We start from the raw sequence: 15,668 nt of genomic DNA, 5'->3' as shown, positions 1-15,668 counted from the left end.
TTATGTACATTTTAGTAAACAATTACAATGGCGTTGCATGTCCGTTTCAAGCTCACACGAAAGCTTAAACGAAATGAGTAATTGAGCAAAATAAGACGGACTGCTCTAATTCCAAATCATACCAGAATTTCGTAATTAAACCAAAATCTCTACAACGGTTTGTGTGAGATGAGGAGTTCGAAATTGAACATCGTAGAATTCAACACGCGGAAGAGGAAACTTGGCCAGTTTACAGTTATCATCACATGATAAGCTCTCCCACTCACTCGCGGATGTGATCTTATTTTAGCATTCAAGATAGTTATGGAAGGGAATTCCCTTTATGTTGGACACACCTCAGTCTTGAAAAGAAATCGCTGCTATAAAGAGCATGGCAAAACATCGATCGAGAGTTTTTAAATCAGTTGAACTGACAACACAAAGAAGATCACTAGATCAAGTGTATAAGGATTCTTGGACCCACCACGCTGCCGATATGAATCCGACAGCGCTTATTACGGTAAGCAGTTAAGGTTTTTCGGGAAAATGAGCGGTCGGTTGAAACACAAAACCATAAGATACTAATACGCGTGTTAATCGGGTTTATCGGGTATCGGCTGTCGACAACACTTAGTGTTAAAGTGCTACTAACCCCCCAAATTTTTTTTTCGCTAATACAAATTTCCTTTTTCTCTTGATCACCACTACGAAAAAATTATCGTTGTAGCTATTTTCGTTAATTTTCTATGAATTTTTAAAGTTTGTAAATTTGCCCTTTTCCATGTTCACGACCGAGGAATAGCGGAGAATGGGACGAGTTGGCTTTTGACGTCACTTCGGGAATAACAATATTTTGTTTCTGAGAAGAATGTATGCGAACATGCGATAGTGTGTGTCAAAATCGTTGCACAATGCAAGGAAGATATGTTCTTAGAGGCTGTAGCAATACAGGATGCGTAGAATAGAGTATTCCTCTTCATTCAATACCTCTATCTCGATGAAACTCTACCAGAAACGAGAAAAAGACCAAAGAAGTGGGCTGATCTGTGCGAAGCTAAAGCCGGGGAGCCATTGAGGATTTCTTCGATCTCGGGTTCGTCGCTACTGTAAAAACCTTGAGATTTTCATGGCCTGTGTATTCTTCTCTATCTCTAGTGGAAAGCTTGAAATTGTCAAGGTACTGCATAAGGCAGGAATTTGGGCTAAGCTGGGAGCCATCTGACTATTTCGAGCGCAAACGATCCTCCGAGTCCCAGACGAAACTATAGGTGACGAAATTACACGGTAAATGAAACGCATCGCGTTTTGAAATAGAGACTTGTCTAAACGAATAATAAACGAAACCTACGTTCTACAACGACGCGAAAAAGATTGTTGAGGCTTCGAACTGGTGAACTAGCTATGTGGATTTTAGTAAAAACACAGGCACGCCGGAGGTCGCCTGCAATCTGGCCGTGTTCACTCAATGGCCATTCCGAATACAAAATTGTTTTGCTCTTTGAGCTTCGTCTTTGAGGAACGAAATACATCTAAATTACAAACTTAGAATGGATCAGGCATTTATAAATATATGAGGAAAGCGAAACAATCGATTAAGATTCGACTCTATAGCTACCGACGGAGTTTGTTGTGCTGAAAGAAGAATGCGCTTGTCAGTCAACCGAAACGCAAACTAATAAGTTGAGGACTCCCAGGTTATTAGCGTGCGTAAAATGGACATTTCATTCAAAATAACAGTGAAGTAGAAATGTATTCATTCAACTGAAAGTATACTGAACCTCTTTTCAAGATCTTGTCGAAGGATTTTCCATGATTTCACTAGTACGGAATATGCAAATTTGCGTAGCTTGTGTTCGTACACAGTAATTGAATATGCATATACTACGGTCGGTCGACAATAACGAAGCGAAAAGTTACCTCACCTTCGAATATTGTTTGCTGACATCTCTGCTTATCTCTTATGCTAAAACTATTTTCAATCATTGATCTGGAGAAGTAGGCAAGAGTGGAGTACGACAACATCGCATTTTAACTTGCATTTCGGGGAAAATTAATATTTGAATGTAAGTGTTTTGACACTCCGAAATTTGCACGTTCCGTAAAGTCAAATTACCAACTCTTCGTGTTCACTGACATCTTTATAACTCTTTAAGAGCTGTAGGCTAACTCTTCAGTCATTGTTGGTACCTTTATAACCCAAATGGACCGGCAAATTGTCGATCCCGGCCTAAATATAATTATACAACGCGGGGATCTCGACTGGCGACACGCACTTCGAAATGGAAAAAAATATGTACTTCGCAGTCGTCCAAATCGTAGCTAGACACCGAATTGTAATGCTAGATGATACAGTTCTTTCACTTAAAGTTCTTGTCCAGTTTTGATAAAATATGAATCACAAATAACCCGAAAATGTCTTGACTGCCCTAAAAGCTCAGTCAAAAGTCTCTTGAGTGTTTTAGCCCGGTTCCCGAAGTGACGTCACTAGTAGCCCGACCCAGATCCCACTTTGCGCGGTCGTGAACATAGAAATTACGTGTTTAAACGCCTGTAGAAACGCGGGGGATTTTATCAATCGCGATAATTTTTTCGCAGAAGTAATCAGGGAAACTAGTAGATTTTATTAAAGGAAAAGAAATTTTGGGGTTAGTGGCACTTTAAATGAGGGAAATCATATTCGCCTTAAATGATATCGCAAACAGTTTTGGTGAAATAATTCTGCTCCTTTTTCAACAGCTTAGGCAAACACTTTTTTTTTTGTTAGACGAGACAGAACGTGATTACATATTTTGCTCATCAAAAACTGAAACGTGTACGAGAAGTATAATTATCTCTTTGACTTCTTCTCAGATTTACTTGATTAATTTTCCAATTTTGTGCACGGCGAAAAAAAAAGAGGTTTTCTTGAGTGATTAAGTTAAGTGTAGTTTAAAGTATATTTTGCTGCGCTTCGTTAACTTCTCTGTAGTGCTTCATCTTGATACATAAGTCACGCTAACTTCGTCATACTTTTGTCACAAACAAACTCGTTTTAAAATAAACCATAAATCACTTCTCTTGGCAGTGTTAGATGATCGCCTACTACTTGAAAATAGAAGAAAAAAGTGAGAAACCGTAGCGAAGTAATATGTTCCCAAAATTACGCAAAACGGAAAAAGTTTCAGTAGAAATTTTAGCTTTATTCCTATTCTAAGAGAAAACTGAAAAGAAACTGATCACCCAACCGTTAATATGATGCTTCAATTTGTCATACTGTATATGGAAATTTATACATATTGGCCAAAACAGAAAAGAAGGGAAAATCGCAAAATCTACCGCATTATTTCCAACTACTTTCGTGATTATTTTTTCGGCAGCAGATTTATTTTTAAAATTGCCAATATCTACCGCTTCCGGTGTAACAGCGTAGTGATTAATCCACGTTTCTCCCACGCTTCGGACCGTCTACATGTTTATTTGTTTGTAGTTTGATTGATTCACTGGCATGGATTGTCTGTGTTGTTTGTGTTTGGCCGATGAGATTACTTTAAAGTTTGGTTTTACGACACTCAATTGAAGTCCATGCTATTTTAAAAGAACCCGAGTATTGGTACATCAAAGTTGACTTTCAGTCAGACCCAGAGAGGCAGTACTTACTCAGTTGCCCCAGAATTGCCGCATTGGAGGTATTTCTAAAAAAAAAAAAAAAAAAAAAAAAAATCAAGGGCAATGTTTCTTTTCAAGAGCAACACGCACGCTATTAGTATATACCACTCAAGTGAATAATGCTTTTTGCGCGCTCCGATAGGTTAACTCCGAGGTGATTAGCAAGTACTATTCACCTCCACTTCGGTGAATATTTGTTAATTATAATCCATCAAATATTTTCGCTCGAACGCGATTGGTCTAGATGCATCACGTGAGTGAATATGATCCAGATAAAACTAGGGAATATCCGACTGATATTCCCTATTACCGTACCCAAACTTTCGCAGTTAGCCAATCGGAAGCCGGGTCTACTCTCCTGATATCTTGCGATATCAAGACACTGACCTGACATGGTTACGGTATCGTGGTCACTTGGCCGTATTTCCGTACGGTAAATACCCATTCGTACCTTGTACATACATTTTAGGTACGCTTCAACGCAAATCAGTCACGTTTGGCCTCGCCATGGGCATTTTGGCTCGACTACGTATCACCAAAATACGAACAATGTGCCGCCCAAACTCACCTGATATGCCGCCGAAGCGTACCTAAAAGGTACGAGTTGGTATAAGTGTGAGTGGTATACATTTGTTTGGAGATAATAATAACATTCTGGATCGTGGTCTTATTGTTAAGGTGGGGGTTAACATGCCGCTCGTCTCCGGGTCGAGCGGTCCGGGTTCGAGCCCTGGCCAGGGACATTGTGTTGTGTTCTTGGGCAAGACACTTTACTCTCACAGTGCCTCTCTCCACCCAGGTGTATAAATGGGTACCGGCGAACTTAATGCTGGGGGTAACCCTGCGATGGACTAGCATCCCATCCAGGGGGGAGTAGAAATACTCCTAGTCGCTTCATGCTACGGAAACCGGGATAAGCTCCGGCCTGATGGGCCACTTGGCTCGCATGCAGACTTTACCTAGCATGAAGGCCGTATTTTGGCTTGGTATTATGGTTTTAACGCAAATATCTCGATCAAGTTATCAAAAATCCTGCTCATCCTACATATCTACGTTTTGGGTTGTTTTGTAAATTGTTTGGTGATTTTTGGGTATATTTTGGGGATAAATAGTTTTTCTCAAAGGATTAGTGCAATTTATGGAAATAGGAAATTTTGAAGATTTGATGTTGTTTTAAAATTAGAATTTGAAGTTAAAAATTGGTAGACCTCAGCACCAAACAGTTGTCCACCAACCTGGGGTACCTTTACGGGGGCGTTCAATCGTCTGGTGGTGTTCCAAAACGTCCTTCTTCCTTTTAATCCCTCTTTAAATTTCCTAAAATTTTACTTCATGTTAAACCCCCCCCCCCCCCCTTAAATAGAGAAAAACCGTATATAAGACAATCAGATCCCCGCGGATTTTCGGCACCACAAGCCGATTGACCACTAAAATATTATATATATTGTATATTTTAACCAAACTCAATTTTTCTTTCTTGAGCAGATTCTACACTTACTGGCCTCTGTCCTCGTATCAGTTTTGTCCTCTCCAATACCATATTCATGCAGTAGAAAAATCCATCCAAAGAAAGCTCTGAAGCGTATAAAAGAGAAAAACTATATTATTATGGAAAACGCTTTAGTGGGTGTTGAATCGACACGCGAAGAAGTGCTGCGAATGAAACCATTTACAAGGAAGCGACGTGACGTCAGACAACCACGTGAAGCGTCCGAGCTACAGGGAGCATCGCCATGTCAGTGGAAATGGGGATTCACCAGAAAAAGGCCAAATGAGATTCCCTCAACCCTGACACGGGCCATTTGTCCGGGCTGTTTACACTACTGTAAAGCTATAAGGTACTCAATGAGAGTCTTAGCTAGAGATGGATGTGATCCAAAGAGTGGACTGACAATCTGGAGATGGAAACTACGAGAAATAACCATTGCCTATGTTTACACAGGAAACAGTTAATCCGATCAAAATCCAACTTCTCCGAACAATATCAAAACACTGCCACGCATGCAAGTATTAAGAGTGGAAAAAACCATCAACAAAAAAGGCTAATGCCAGTTGAAGTGTCTCGCAATTCTCAGAACTAGATCTTAAGAAACGTTTGACGGGAAGTAGTAATGATAATTAATTACTTATATTGCGCCTTTTAACATGCAATGATCAAAGGTGCATTACATCATAAATTCCGAAAATTATATAAATAAGTAATGAGAATTTATATTTCGAGTCAGGAGAGCTGAAAGTGGAAATCCTAGTTTCCACGAAATAATCTATGAACAAACTTGTAATATCACGACAAATTTCATTAAGGAAACAAACTGAGTAATTATTCGAAAATGATATTCAAATTGCACGGCAGCTTGTTAAGTTGTAAATATTGCACGTTGAATAGTGCTAGATATGAAAAGTATTGCTCAGTGAACTGTTAGATGTGCACGTTATTGCCGAGTGAGAGTTGTCAACCAGGATTATGTAGTCACAATGTGACGCAAAGTAAAGTAGGAATTCTTCCTTTTTTTTTTAAATACACGATGTTAGTTAAAAAGAGAGCTACAGTTTTAGTTGGCCACTTGTTTGAAGTTATTCATATTTGTAAAGATTTAAGTCTATTTGAAAAGTTTTTTAAAAACACTATTTATTACGAACCTATTTATTCAGGCAGAAAACGATGTAATTAAATTATACTATATTGATGAAGGGAATTTTATATTTTTATAAAGTTCGGGCAAGTAATGATACATTTTGTACAAAGTATATTTTACACAGAGGTTTGAATAAAAAGTTAATCAATGGTCAAATCTTGCTGTGTCAGTGTAAATCTTTGGTATAGACTCGCTCAAATTAGCCAATCAAATTATTGCCTCTTAAACATTACCTTGAACCTTTTTCTTCACTGTTTGACGCGTTTTCAAGTTAATTATTACAGTTTTATGCGATGGGTTCACGGTGGCCTCATGGTTAGCGCGCTCGTCTCTGGATCGAGCTGTCTGGGTTCGAGCACTGGGCAATACATCTTACTTTCAGAGTGCCTCTCTTCACCCAGGTGTATAAATTGGTTACCGGCGAATTTAATGCTGGGAGTAACCCTGCAATGGACCGTAACCGAGATCAGCTCCGGCTTAATGGGCCTCTTAGTTCTTACGCAGACCATACCTTTTTTCACATTAGAAAGAAAAGTACCTCCCGAAATCAAGAGACCATGATCTAAGGTCTCTCGCCGAGATATTTTATTCATTTTTTTTCTGCTCTTGCTTGATCAGTGCTAGGATTGAGTCGAAAAACTTTAATCGACGTTGATCTAGACCTCATTTAATCCAGGAACCCAGCTGGAGCTCAGTCAACTCAACCTGCTTTTGCGCCGTTTCTTCGCGTTCGCAAAGTGACAGATACAATCATGACAGAAGCAAGCTCTATCGGAGCGTCTTGTGACTGACTGTCCGAAATATTTATTTCTTTTATTTTTTTATTTCCTCTTTTTTCTTCTTGCATTTTTGATTTCATTATTCTTTCTCAAAATATTCTGTTTTGTTGTTGTTGTTGTTGTTTTTTTGTAGCTTTTTAAGATTGGATGGATACTAGCTTCGTGCTGAATGGGTTACCCTGGTAAAATAAACTACTTACTTACTTTACTTACTGTCATCATGTCGTGTGAATAGCTAGGGAACAGAGAGATGGAGAAAACAGGAAACAGTGAACAGTGGGGAAACAGTGCTTTTCAGATCGAGTTTTAGTAGAATTCTACTCGTAGACTAATGCAAATGCTGCAATAGGATTGGCTGAGATATCATACATGGCACTGCCAAATACGCCTGGTTCTCATATGCCGCCGACATACCTAGAACACTGTTACGGCATATGTGAACATTTATCACCGAATCATAATCTGTCCCAGGCATTGACCGCAGGCTTGTATGCGAAGTTGAGCTGAGTTCAACTTCGCAGGCAAGCCGGCGATTGTCGGCGATGAAGATATTTTATGTGAACATCATCTGGACCATCTCCAGACGCGATGTATGGCGTTGCAATGCGATTTTTCCCACAATTCCTTACTTTACAGATAGAATGGTTGAAAATTGCGCCAATTCGATTTGCATTTCGCGCCAATTTGAGTACGTCGGCGATCCATGGCAGATGCGCCGGGACCCACTAGGCTTATCGCTGGACAACGTTGTCACTTGCATGCAACCGGCGACTACGTCGCAGGTAGGTCGGCGGCATATGAGAACCAGGCTTTACTTTTTAAGACTTTAAGGCGGTTTGTTATTTTAAAAATTGCACAAACTTGACTATAAAATGTAAAATTTTCCGTTGTACCTGAAGAAGGCTGGTTTGGCCAGCCGAAATATAGTACACCTTCAAAAAATCATCCTACGTTGTGTCGGTTTTTGCTTTTGTATTCTTCACAAACTTGAAATAGACTTAAAAAATTAAGGGCCCATTAACCGATTCATGCGCGCGCTCGCGCGCGTTGCTAAGGAGGTGAAATTTCACTTCCGGTTAATTACGTCAGCCTGAGTGCGAAAAATAAAAACAACTCAAGAACTTGCAAATTCGCTTACATTTAAGATGTTTTTCTTTGTGTTTCACAAAATGCAAAGTAAAAAATGTACAAGCAAAGGCAAAATAAGAGAAAGACAGAAAAAGAAGAGCAATAGAAAGAGAAAAACTAACTCCATGTTGCTTTGTTTCATCTTACCGAAGTGCGCTGATAGGGTAACTTCCAATATATATCGGGCGCACTTCCGGTTTCTTTAAATGGTGAAGGAAACGCGGTTTTATATTGAATCCAGCCTTTTTCGACGAATTTCGATTCAAACCAACGTTGGGAACATAGCTATGCATTCCTTTTTCGAAATCACGCTTTTTCCAGAAAATTACGAATTTTTCAATATTTTGAAATTCTCTCAAAATCTGACCTTTTAGAAATGAAACAAAATCTATGCATAGCGTAATGAGGATTTAAATAAAAATATTAACTCAATGAAAAAAATCCCGATAAAGTAATTTGCCTGGGAGCCTTTGCATTTTTTCAGTATTAGTCACATGGCCAAGGGCGTCGCCTGATGACGTCATCACTGGTACTACTGATCATGAAAAAGTTAAAACACATGAAATAACTCTGAACTAACTAAAAATGATGAGGTTATATGAGAGTAAATTTTCCTTAGCAACGGCTCGAAAAGATCGGTTAGTGGGCCCTTAAACTAAAGCAATGAAACTAGAACATGGACGGCTAGGCTACCATCATGAACGCGATTTTTAAATTCAAGCAATGTTTATCTTACATAGCGTGTACACAATTAGCAAATAGAGGGTGGTTTAGCGTTGTCTGTACTCTTATCGACAACGATATGCGTCATCACTTTGGTCAAAATGTTGTGGACTCACTAGGCACAACCGAGTGAGTCCACAACAAAGTTTGACCACTGTGATGACGCATATCGTTGTCGATAAGAGTACAGACAACGTTAAACCACATCCGATTTGTTTTTTACCACAATATCAACGTCAAAGAAAAGTATTTTTTTTAAGAGCGTGAACAAGAGCGTGGCACATTGACGCGAGCAGCGTTGTCTGGACTCTTATCGACAACGGCAAATTAGCCAATCAGATTGCGAGATTAGTAGCAATTGTGGTAAAATAAACAATTTAGAACTAAAATTCTTAATTTCGTTACTTTGCTTGTTTTCGATCGAAAATTTATTATTTCTGTTTCTGTTTATGAAAAACCAAGTAAATTATAAGATATTCCCCGGTCAGAGAACTGCTTGATACTTTTTTAAAGCTTCGATCCCTAGCTTCTTGATTTCCAAATTTCTGTATATACATTTTTTCACTTTCTCTATTGTCTTCGGAATGATCATCGGCACACGAGAAATGGGAAGACTTGACCGTTTTCAATTAGGTCCGCTGGCAATTTTTGGAAGAGTAGTGAGAAAAAAACGTCGCACAGTACGTCTTGCTGCGTGTGTCGTGAAAGGTTTGAAGTGCGCAAAATGGTTAAAGGTGTAAGTCTTTTTCATGCACTCAGGTTTGGTTTGATCAGTTTCGACCAAAATAGCGGCCTCTAATTCTTTGCGTTTTCGAAGTGCCTGTGAAGAGGATTTAGATAATTTACTAGTCGAGGTTCAGTTCTTTCAACTAAAACAATCAGATTATTCTTTCTTGATTTCCGATAGTTGGCACCGGCTGCACATTAGCAAAGTGTTACGCGATAGAATTATCGAGCTCATAATCTATTTGTTAGCTCAGCCGATCAAAATGTTAACTGTGAAATACTGAAGTGTTAACTATTGAAAAAATAAATCAATAAATAATCACGGAAGAGCACCTGAGGACAGGAAATTACGCGTTTATTTCGATTACCAAAATGTAAGTTCTCTTTGCTCGCGCATCATCACGTCAACAGCTCCCATTTGGCACGGCCCGTGATTCTAACAAATAGGCTGATTTAGCAAGAGAACGGGAACGTCACTTAACGACGGCGCGCGCAGTACAAATACCCAAATATGGTCAAATTAGAACAGAATCTAGGTTATTCCGCGCGCCCTGCAGTCGTCATCTGACCATATTTGGGTATTTGTACTGCGCGCGCCGTCGTCAAGTGACGTTCCCGTTCTCTTGCTAAATCAGCCCAATATTATCAGAAAGGAACGGCTTTTAGCGCATGCTCCGTACAGGTAGCATACAGGTCATTTTCTCGTTATCATTTCATTGATTCTTTAGGCTTTTGGTGGTCTGGCATTTCAATACAGGATATAAGTTAGCAAAGGTAAAAAAAAAAAAATTATTTAACGTATGGCCGTTTAGGAAACAAATATTGTTTGCAAATTAGGTTTAAAAAGTGTCCTCATCCAGTCCTGCTTTTCAGGTTGTACAGCCTCCGTCATGCGATAGAGTATTTATCTGGTGCAAAGCGTTTCTTAATGAGTTAATGCATATCAAAATTTCCTCTTTTCTTTCCATTTTCTGCATTATCAGATGTAGGAGATTATATAATGTGTGAACAAGGCGCGCTTTCAACATAGTTCGGGAGCCCTCTGTCATGTTAGTGTTGAAACGGATGTCTTCCTCGCTTCGTGTAATGTGGGAAGCTTTTCCTCCAGAAGAAGAACACGCTATATCTAACAGATCTGACGTCTTCTGAACTTTTATGTCAGTTCTTTGACTGGCTCGGTGGTCTACTGCGTCTTCGCTTTGTAATTTAGAAGAAGCTGAAAGCTCTTCCAAACTTTGCGTTTTTGTTGCTGTATTTTTCGGCAAGCTTCCTTTTACAGCGAATAATGGATTGGGCATTGTCTGAGCTCTTGGTCTCATCGGGTTCTGGCGAGAAGCAGGAATGGGTTTCCATTGTGAAGTATCCATAGCAACGTTTTCGTTTAAGAGTGATTCACATCTACGGTGTTCCGAATTAAGGCGGGCAGACTTTGCAAACGTGGAGGGCATGTTCAGAGAAGCTGAACGACTCATCCTCTTCAAATTCACTGATGGATAACTGTTCGTCCTGTAAAGCGACGACAAGGAGAATTCTTGCGTGGATGTGTTCTGATTTGGCGTCGATCCTTCTCCTTTGCTGCTCCTTAGGTTTAAAGATGAACACTGCTCTGTGATGTGAGGTGTGGTAGCCTCCTCCATTTCAGGGGAGTTGGACGAGCCACTGCGGTTGCCAATGCTCTTTTTATCTTCGCTGAATGCTTCTCTCCTCGGACCTTGGGGTGCAGCTTCTAAACAATCGTCAATCAGACCAAATTGAGAATGTACGAAATTTCTGACTTTTTCCTCCATGCAGAACGGTAGGCAACAGTAGAGGTCCATGCAGGACTCAGAGTGTTTTGAAGCCAGAGACTTCATTTGTTGACACACAGAGCAGTTTTCCCTTTTGCATCCCTGGGAGTGTTTCAACGCCAGCTTCATGTTCACGCAATGTGGGAGTAAACATTCTGCATTTACACAACTTAATGTATGCTGCAGGAACTGTTGGAAATTTGGAAACCGTCCCTTTTCATTTATTGGAAGTCTAGTATTACTTGCGTCTTTAAGCTGTTTTTCTGCCATCGTTGAATCCAGGAAGGAATCTAGTCAAGCAAACATACCTTCGTTAAGATTTTTACCGCTAGCTTCATTTAAAATTTGAAATAAACTGATTCTAAATATTTTGAATAACTATATACACTGGAAAACCTGAACCTCGCGCCTATGCCTTCAATAATATAAATGAATTTCTGACATCAATGCGAGGCTAGGGTTTCCTAACGTCATTTTATTAAAATTCGGCGCCATCTGTACAGTCGGCATATAACTTGTCAACTGCTGCACAAAAACAACGGAAAGGGCTTAGGACACATAAGAATATAATATCCGTATGAATGGCAACGGAAAAAGGAGCTGGTTGAGTAGTCGGGTCGAAGTCGAGGCCACAGTACTGCGCTTTAATGTTATAAAATTATTTTGAGTAGTGCAAGAAACGGAAATTTCTCAATGGGAAGTACCGGATTATCTCTGAGTCAAAATTGACTTCTCGCATGAATATGACATTTAATCATGGGTTAAGTCTCTGCAGTTACCATATGCTAATGAGGCAAAATATGGACCCAATATGGTCTAAGCGCTCGTACGCGACCACCTCCCGTAAGCGCTTACGGAAAGTTCGACTGTATTAAGCTTTTTTACACATAGCTTGCTTATTCAGCTTGAAAACCTCTCTTCTTTCCTTTGGTCCACGTGTGTGTGGTGGCCACAGAAAGACGGAGACAGCTGCATGCAAAATTACTTACAGTACTCGAGATAGCAGACGGCAGTAATCCCCACATTTCCACGATAAATCTTATGAGGGATTCAGTCCAAGAATTTTTGACCCAATTCCATGTAATTGTAAAGCTGCACGTTTATAGATCGAAATTATAAGGAGCCTAGAATGTGGGGTTTTCCCGCTCCCTATGGAATTATAGCAACAGTCCATCAAAGATAATCCCCGCATGAACTAGACAACTCCCGACAGACAGAGGTTGGCAGAAAGAACAGCAAAGATCAGGAGATAACAAGATTATCTGACAAGTTTGGCTGGAAAATGTATCTGCGCTCTCAGTTGGAAGTATCGATCGTTACAAGAATGCATAGAATTTCGATTCGGGAGGTTTGTGACCTTCTTCGCAATCCTGGGCATTTATTATTGTATCGATTACTATTATATTTTTGGTCTTGTGGGGGCGTATATCACTTAAGAGGGTTAAATTCAAAACTGAAGGCGTGAACTCAATTTCCTCTAGCAAGCTTAAAGAAAAACATTCGAAATTTAAAGTAAAGAAGACCATAGATTTTAAAAAGGTCAATATTGATTTCATTTTACGAACTGCGCATTTATCGCTCTCCCTAACATCAATCACCGATTCTGGTATCAAAGAACGAGTTTGAACCTTTCTGGCGCATCTTACGCAGGATGAATTCTTTTGATTTCTCAGCAAGTCACCTTTTTTTTTTAAATAACAAATGATAGAGTCCTTGATCAGCTTGACAGGAAGAAACGTGACTTTGGACGCCACCTGGCCCTCCGACAACACCCTTTTCACAATCTCACATCTTAGCTTACAAGTTACATAGTGCTGTTGAACTTCATCAGAATCGTGACAGGGGCTTGTCAAACCTCGTATTACATACAATCTAAACATTTATTTTTATACAAATGGATCTATGTGTTTTGCGTGGGAGTTGGAAGACTTCCGCTTACTTCGCGTGGGATGCGGTCTACATGTTTTGCGCGGGAGGCATTTGTTACAGTTGACTGCATTAGCTACTACAGTAGAACCTCGATTTATCGAACCTCTATTTAAGTTAAGATAAGATAACGAAGTCCTCGATGTAACGACAGATAAGTCCAGGATTAAACGCTAATGAGATTCAAATTCCTTATGATAAGCATCACAAAGTGTCCTCATTGGTAAAAAGTCACTAAAACACACATAATTCTGTCAAATATGAAATATTATGAAAATGTCAAATTACCCTGCCAAATATGAAGTACTTGCGTTCAATCCTGGACATGAGAGTATAACAAACGATATTCTTCGCCCCAGTAATAGTAAAATATATGGAAAAGAACCCCGATACAACGAAACCTCGTTATAGGCAAGCATATTTTGCCAGTCCCTTGACCCTTTGTTACTGTACTGAGTCGTTACTGGGTTTCTAGTTTTAAGCTGATGAGTGGTGATAAGATGAGGGCTGTTTATCACATAACACATATTTCAAGAGTACCTTCAGTTGGTCAGATACAGGATGTTCATTGAGTCAATTACTGCGTAACAATGCCGGTATATAACAGACATGTTTGCTATTTAGATCACCAAATTGGCAAATATTAGCTGTAATGTCGCTGTAATTTACCAGTAAACCACCCTTAGGTTTAAAATTAATTTATCTTGTTGCAGTATTTTTAAAGTGAAATTTCCGCTCAAGACCAAAACAGTGAGTATAGAAATGTTAATTTTTTTTTACAATTCGGCTGAAATCATTATTAAACAAAATTAGTTAATACCATGAGCCGTGGGCCACTGCTGACGACCTTTCTGTTTGGATCATACTAATTACTCCTCAATTGAGTACCATGATTTTCTTTTTTTGTTGCCTGCCCAAGCTCCTCCTACACAAAATATTTCTGCTAAGTTCGAACTCAAGAAAACTAAACCTTGCCAACTCTATCATCAAAACATTCCCCTAATTGTGGAAGGTACAACGATTCTGAATTGAAGTGTTACGCTTGAGGCCAGAGCAAATCCTGGTTAAAAGTTTTAAAAGAAGCATTCACCGAATCATAAAAGTGAGTGTAACTGACGGGTACAGTTATACAAAAAACAAACCTATTCATATCGAAACTTCACGTGCTTTTCTGAAGATCAGAAGAGTAAACAATTTTGACGAGATGAGAAAAAGGCTAGACTTGCAGACAGCCTAGTCTTTGCTTACTCCACTAGTGTGTAACACAACCGAAACGGTAATGCGAATGATGATCAATAATATTCGGAAACAAGAGAGCAACTACATGTTCAATTTTCTCTAAACACAAGCTTATGATGATAATATATATATATATAAACAAGGAGTGAAACCTTACCTTATGATACAAGATCAGAGCAGTGATGAGTTCTTCTCAGCGTTCAGAGCAGACTTACTAGGCATGTAAAACCGAAGCCCGTGTAAACTAGTGTGATATCTATTGCATTATATACAAATGCTCTTCACAGTGACTGACATTTACTCAATTCTGGGACCTGTGCAATGCGGAAAAATTGAACGCTGAAAACTGAGAAGTCTTCCGGGGTAAATCCTGGGCCTGGACTCAATTCACTTCCTCTTTAGACTGAGCTGTCCATTCCTTCGTCCTTTGGTCCAGAAGCACTAACTAACGTTCGAATTGTTTTAAGACCCCCTGAAGTTTTACCTTGAGCGAATGGCCGAAATCTTATCCAGGTTTATACCGAAACTACAGCAACCCAGAGCTAGCTAATCTAGAGCTTAGTGACAACTTGGAAAGGTCATATAGTGAGATTACTCCGAGATTATTTGATGTTATTTTAACGTAGGCGAAAAACAATTGGCGTGGGTTGAAGTTCTGTTATCTCGTCATCGCCTGTTGTTTTTCAAAATTACGTCACTTATGACACCGTTTTTTTCGCCCGTATTTTGTTACCGTATGAACTGATGTTTTTTTGTGTTGGAGGCTTCGGTAAACGGTTAGTTTTTTTTGCCGCTTCATAATCCATGGACTAATAAATTACTTTGTTAAAGAAGTATATCTAAAAGCCTACGATAGAGTCAGTAATTTCTGTAGATTACAAATATACTGAAATCTGAATAGTTCACAAGGAGAAGTTACCGATCACCGGCCAAAGCCTTTGTACAATGCTGAATAATAGTTTCCGTCGAAGTTGTGGCCGGATATGAGTAGCAAAATTAAGTGGCTATGAACGTCTATGAATATTGGCTTTCATTCACCCACGCTTTGCCCAGTGCTTAAAATTATTCGGTCTGATAACTACACCCAGTATCCACCAAGC

General features: G+C 39.4%; 2 protein-coding genes across 2 annotated transcripts; one reads left to right on the top strand and one right to left on the bottom strand.

The window, feature by feature from the left end:
* Positions 1 to 5,691, top strand: LOC145497184 (uncharacterized). The gene is made up of 2 exons (XM_081476995.1): positions 1 to 499; positions 5,110 to 5,691. Exons 1-2 carry the CDS (start codon positions 371 to 373, stop codon positions 5,575 to 5,577), a joined length of 597 nt encoding a protein of 198 aa, XP_081333121.1. The 5' UTR covers positions 1 to 370; the 3' UTR covers positions 5,578 to 5,691.
* A 4,600-nt stretch (positions 5,692 to 10,291) lies between these two features.
* Positions 10,292 to 11,673, bottom strand: LOC145498280 (uncharacterized). The gene has a single exon (XM_081478183.1). It carries the CDS (start codon positions 11,671 to 11,673, stop codon positions 10,486 to 10,488), a length of 1,188 nt encoding a protein of 395 aa, XP_081334309.1. The 3' UTR covers positions 10,292 to 10,485.
* Between the last annotated feature and the right edge of the window lie 3,995 nt (positions 11,674 to 15,668).

The sequence above is a fragment of the Orbicella franksi genome, chromosome 9, assembly GCF_964199315.1.
Source record: "Orbicella franksi chromosome 9, jaOrbFran1.1, whole genome shotgun sequence".
Classification (NCBI taxonomy): Eukaryota; Metazoa; Cnidaria; class Anthozoa; order Scleractinia; family Merulinidae; genus Orbicella; species Orbicella franksi.
The sequence above is the reverse complement of the archived record's forward strand: the minus strand, read 5'-3'. Positions and strand labels throughout refer to the sequence as shown.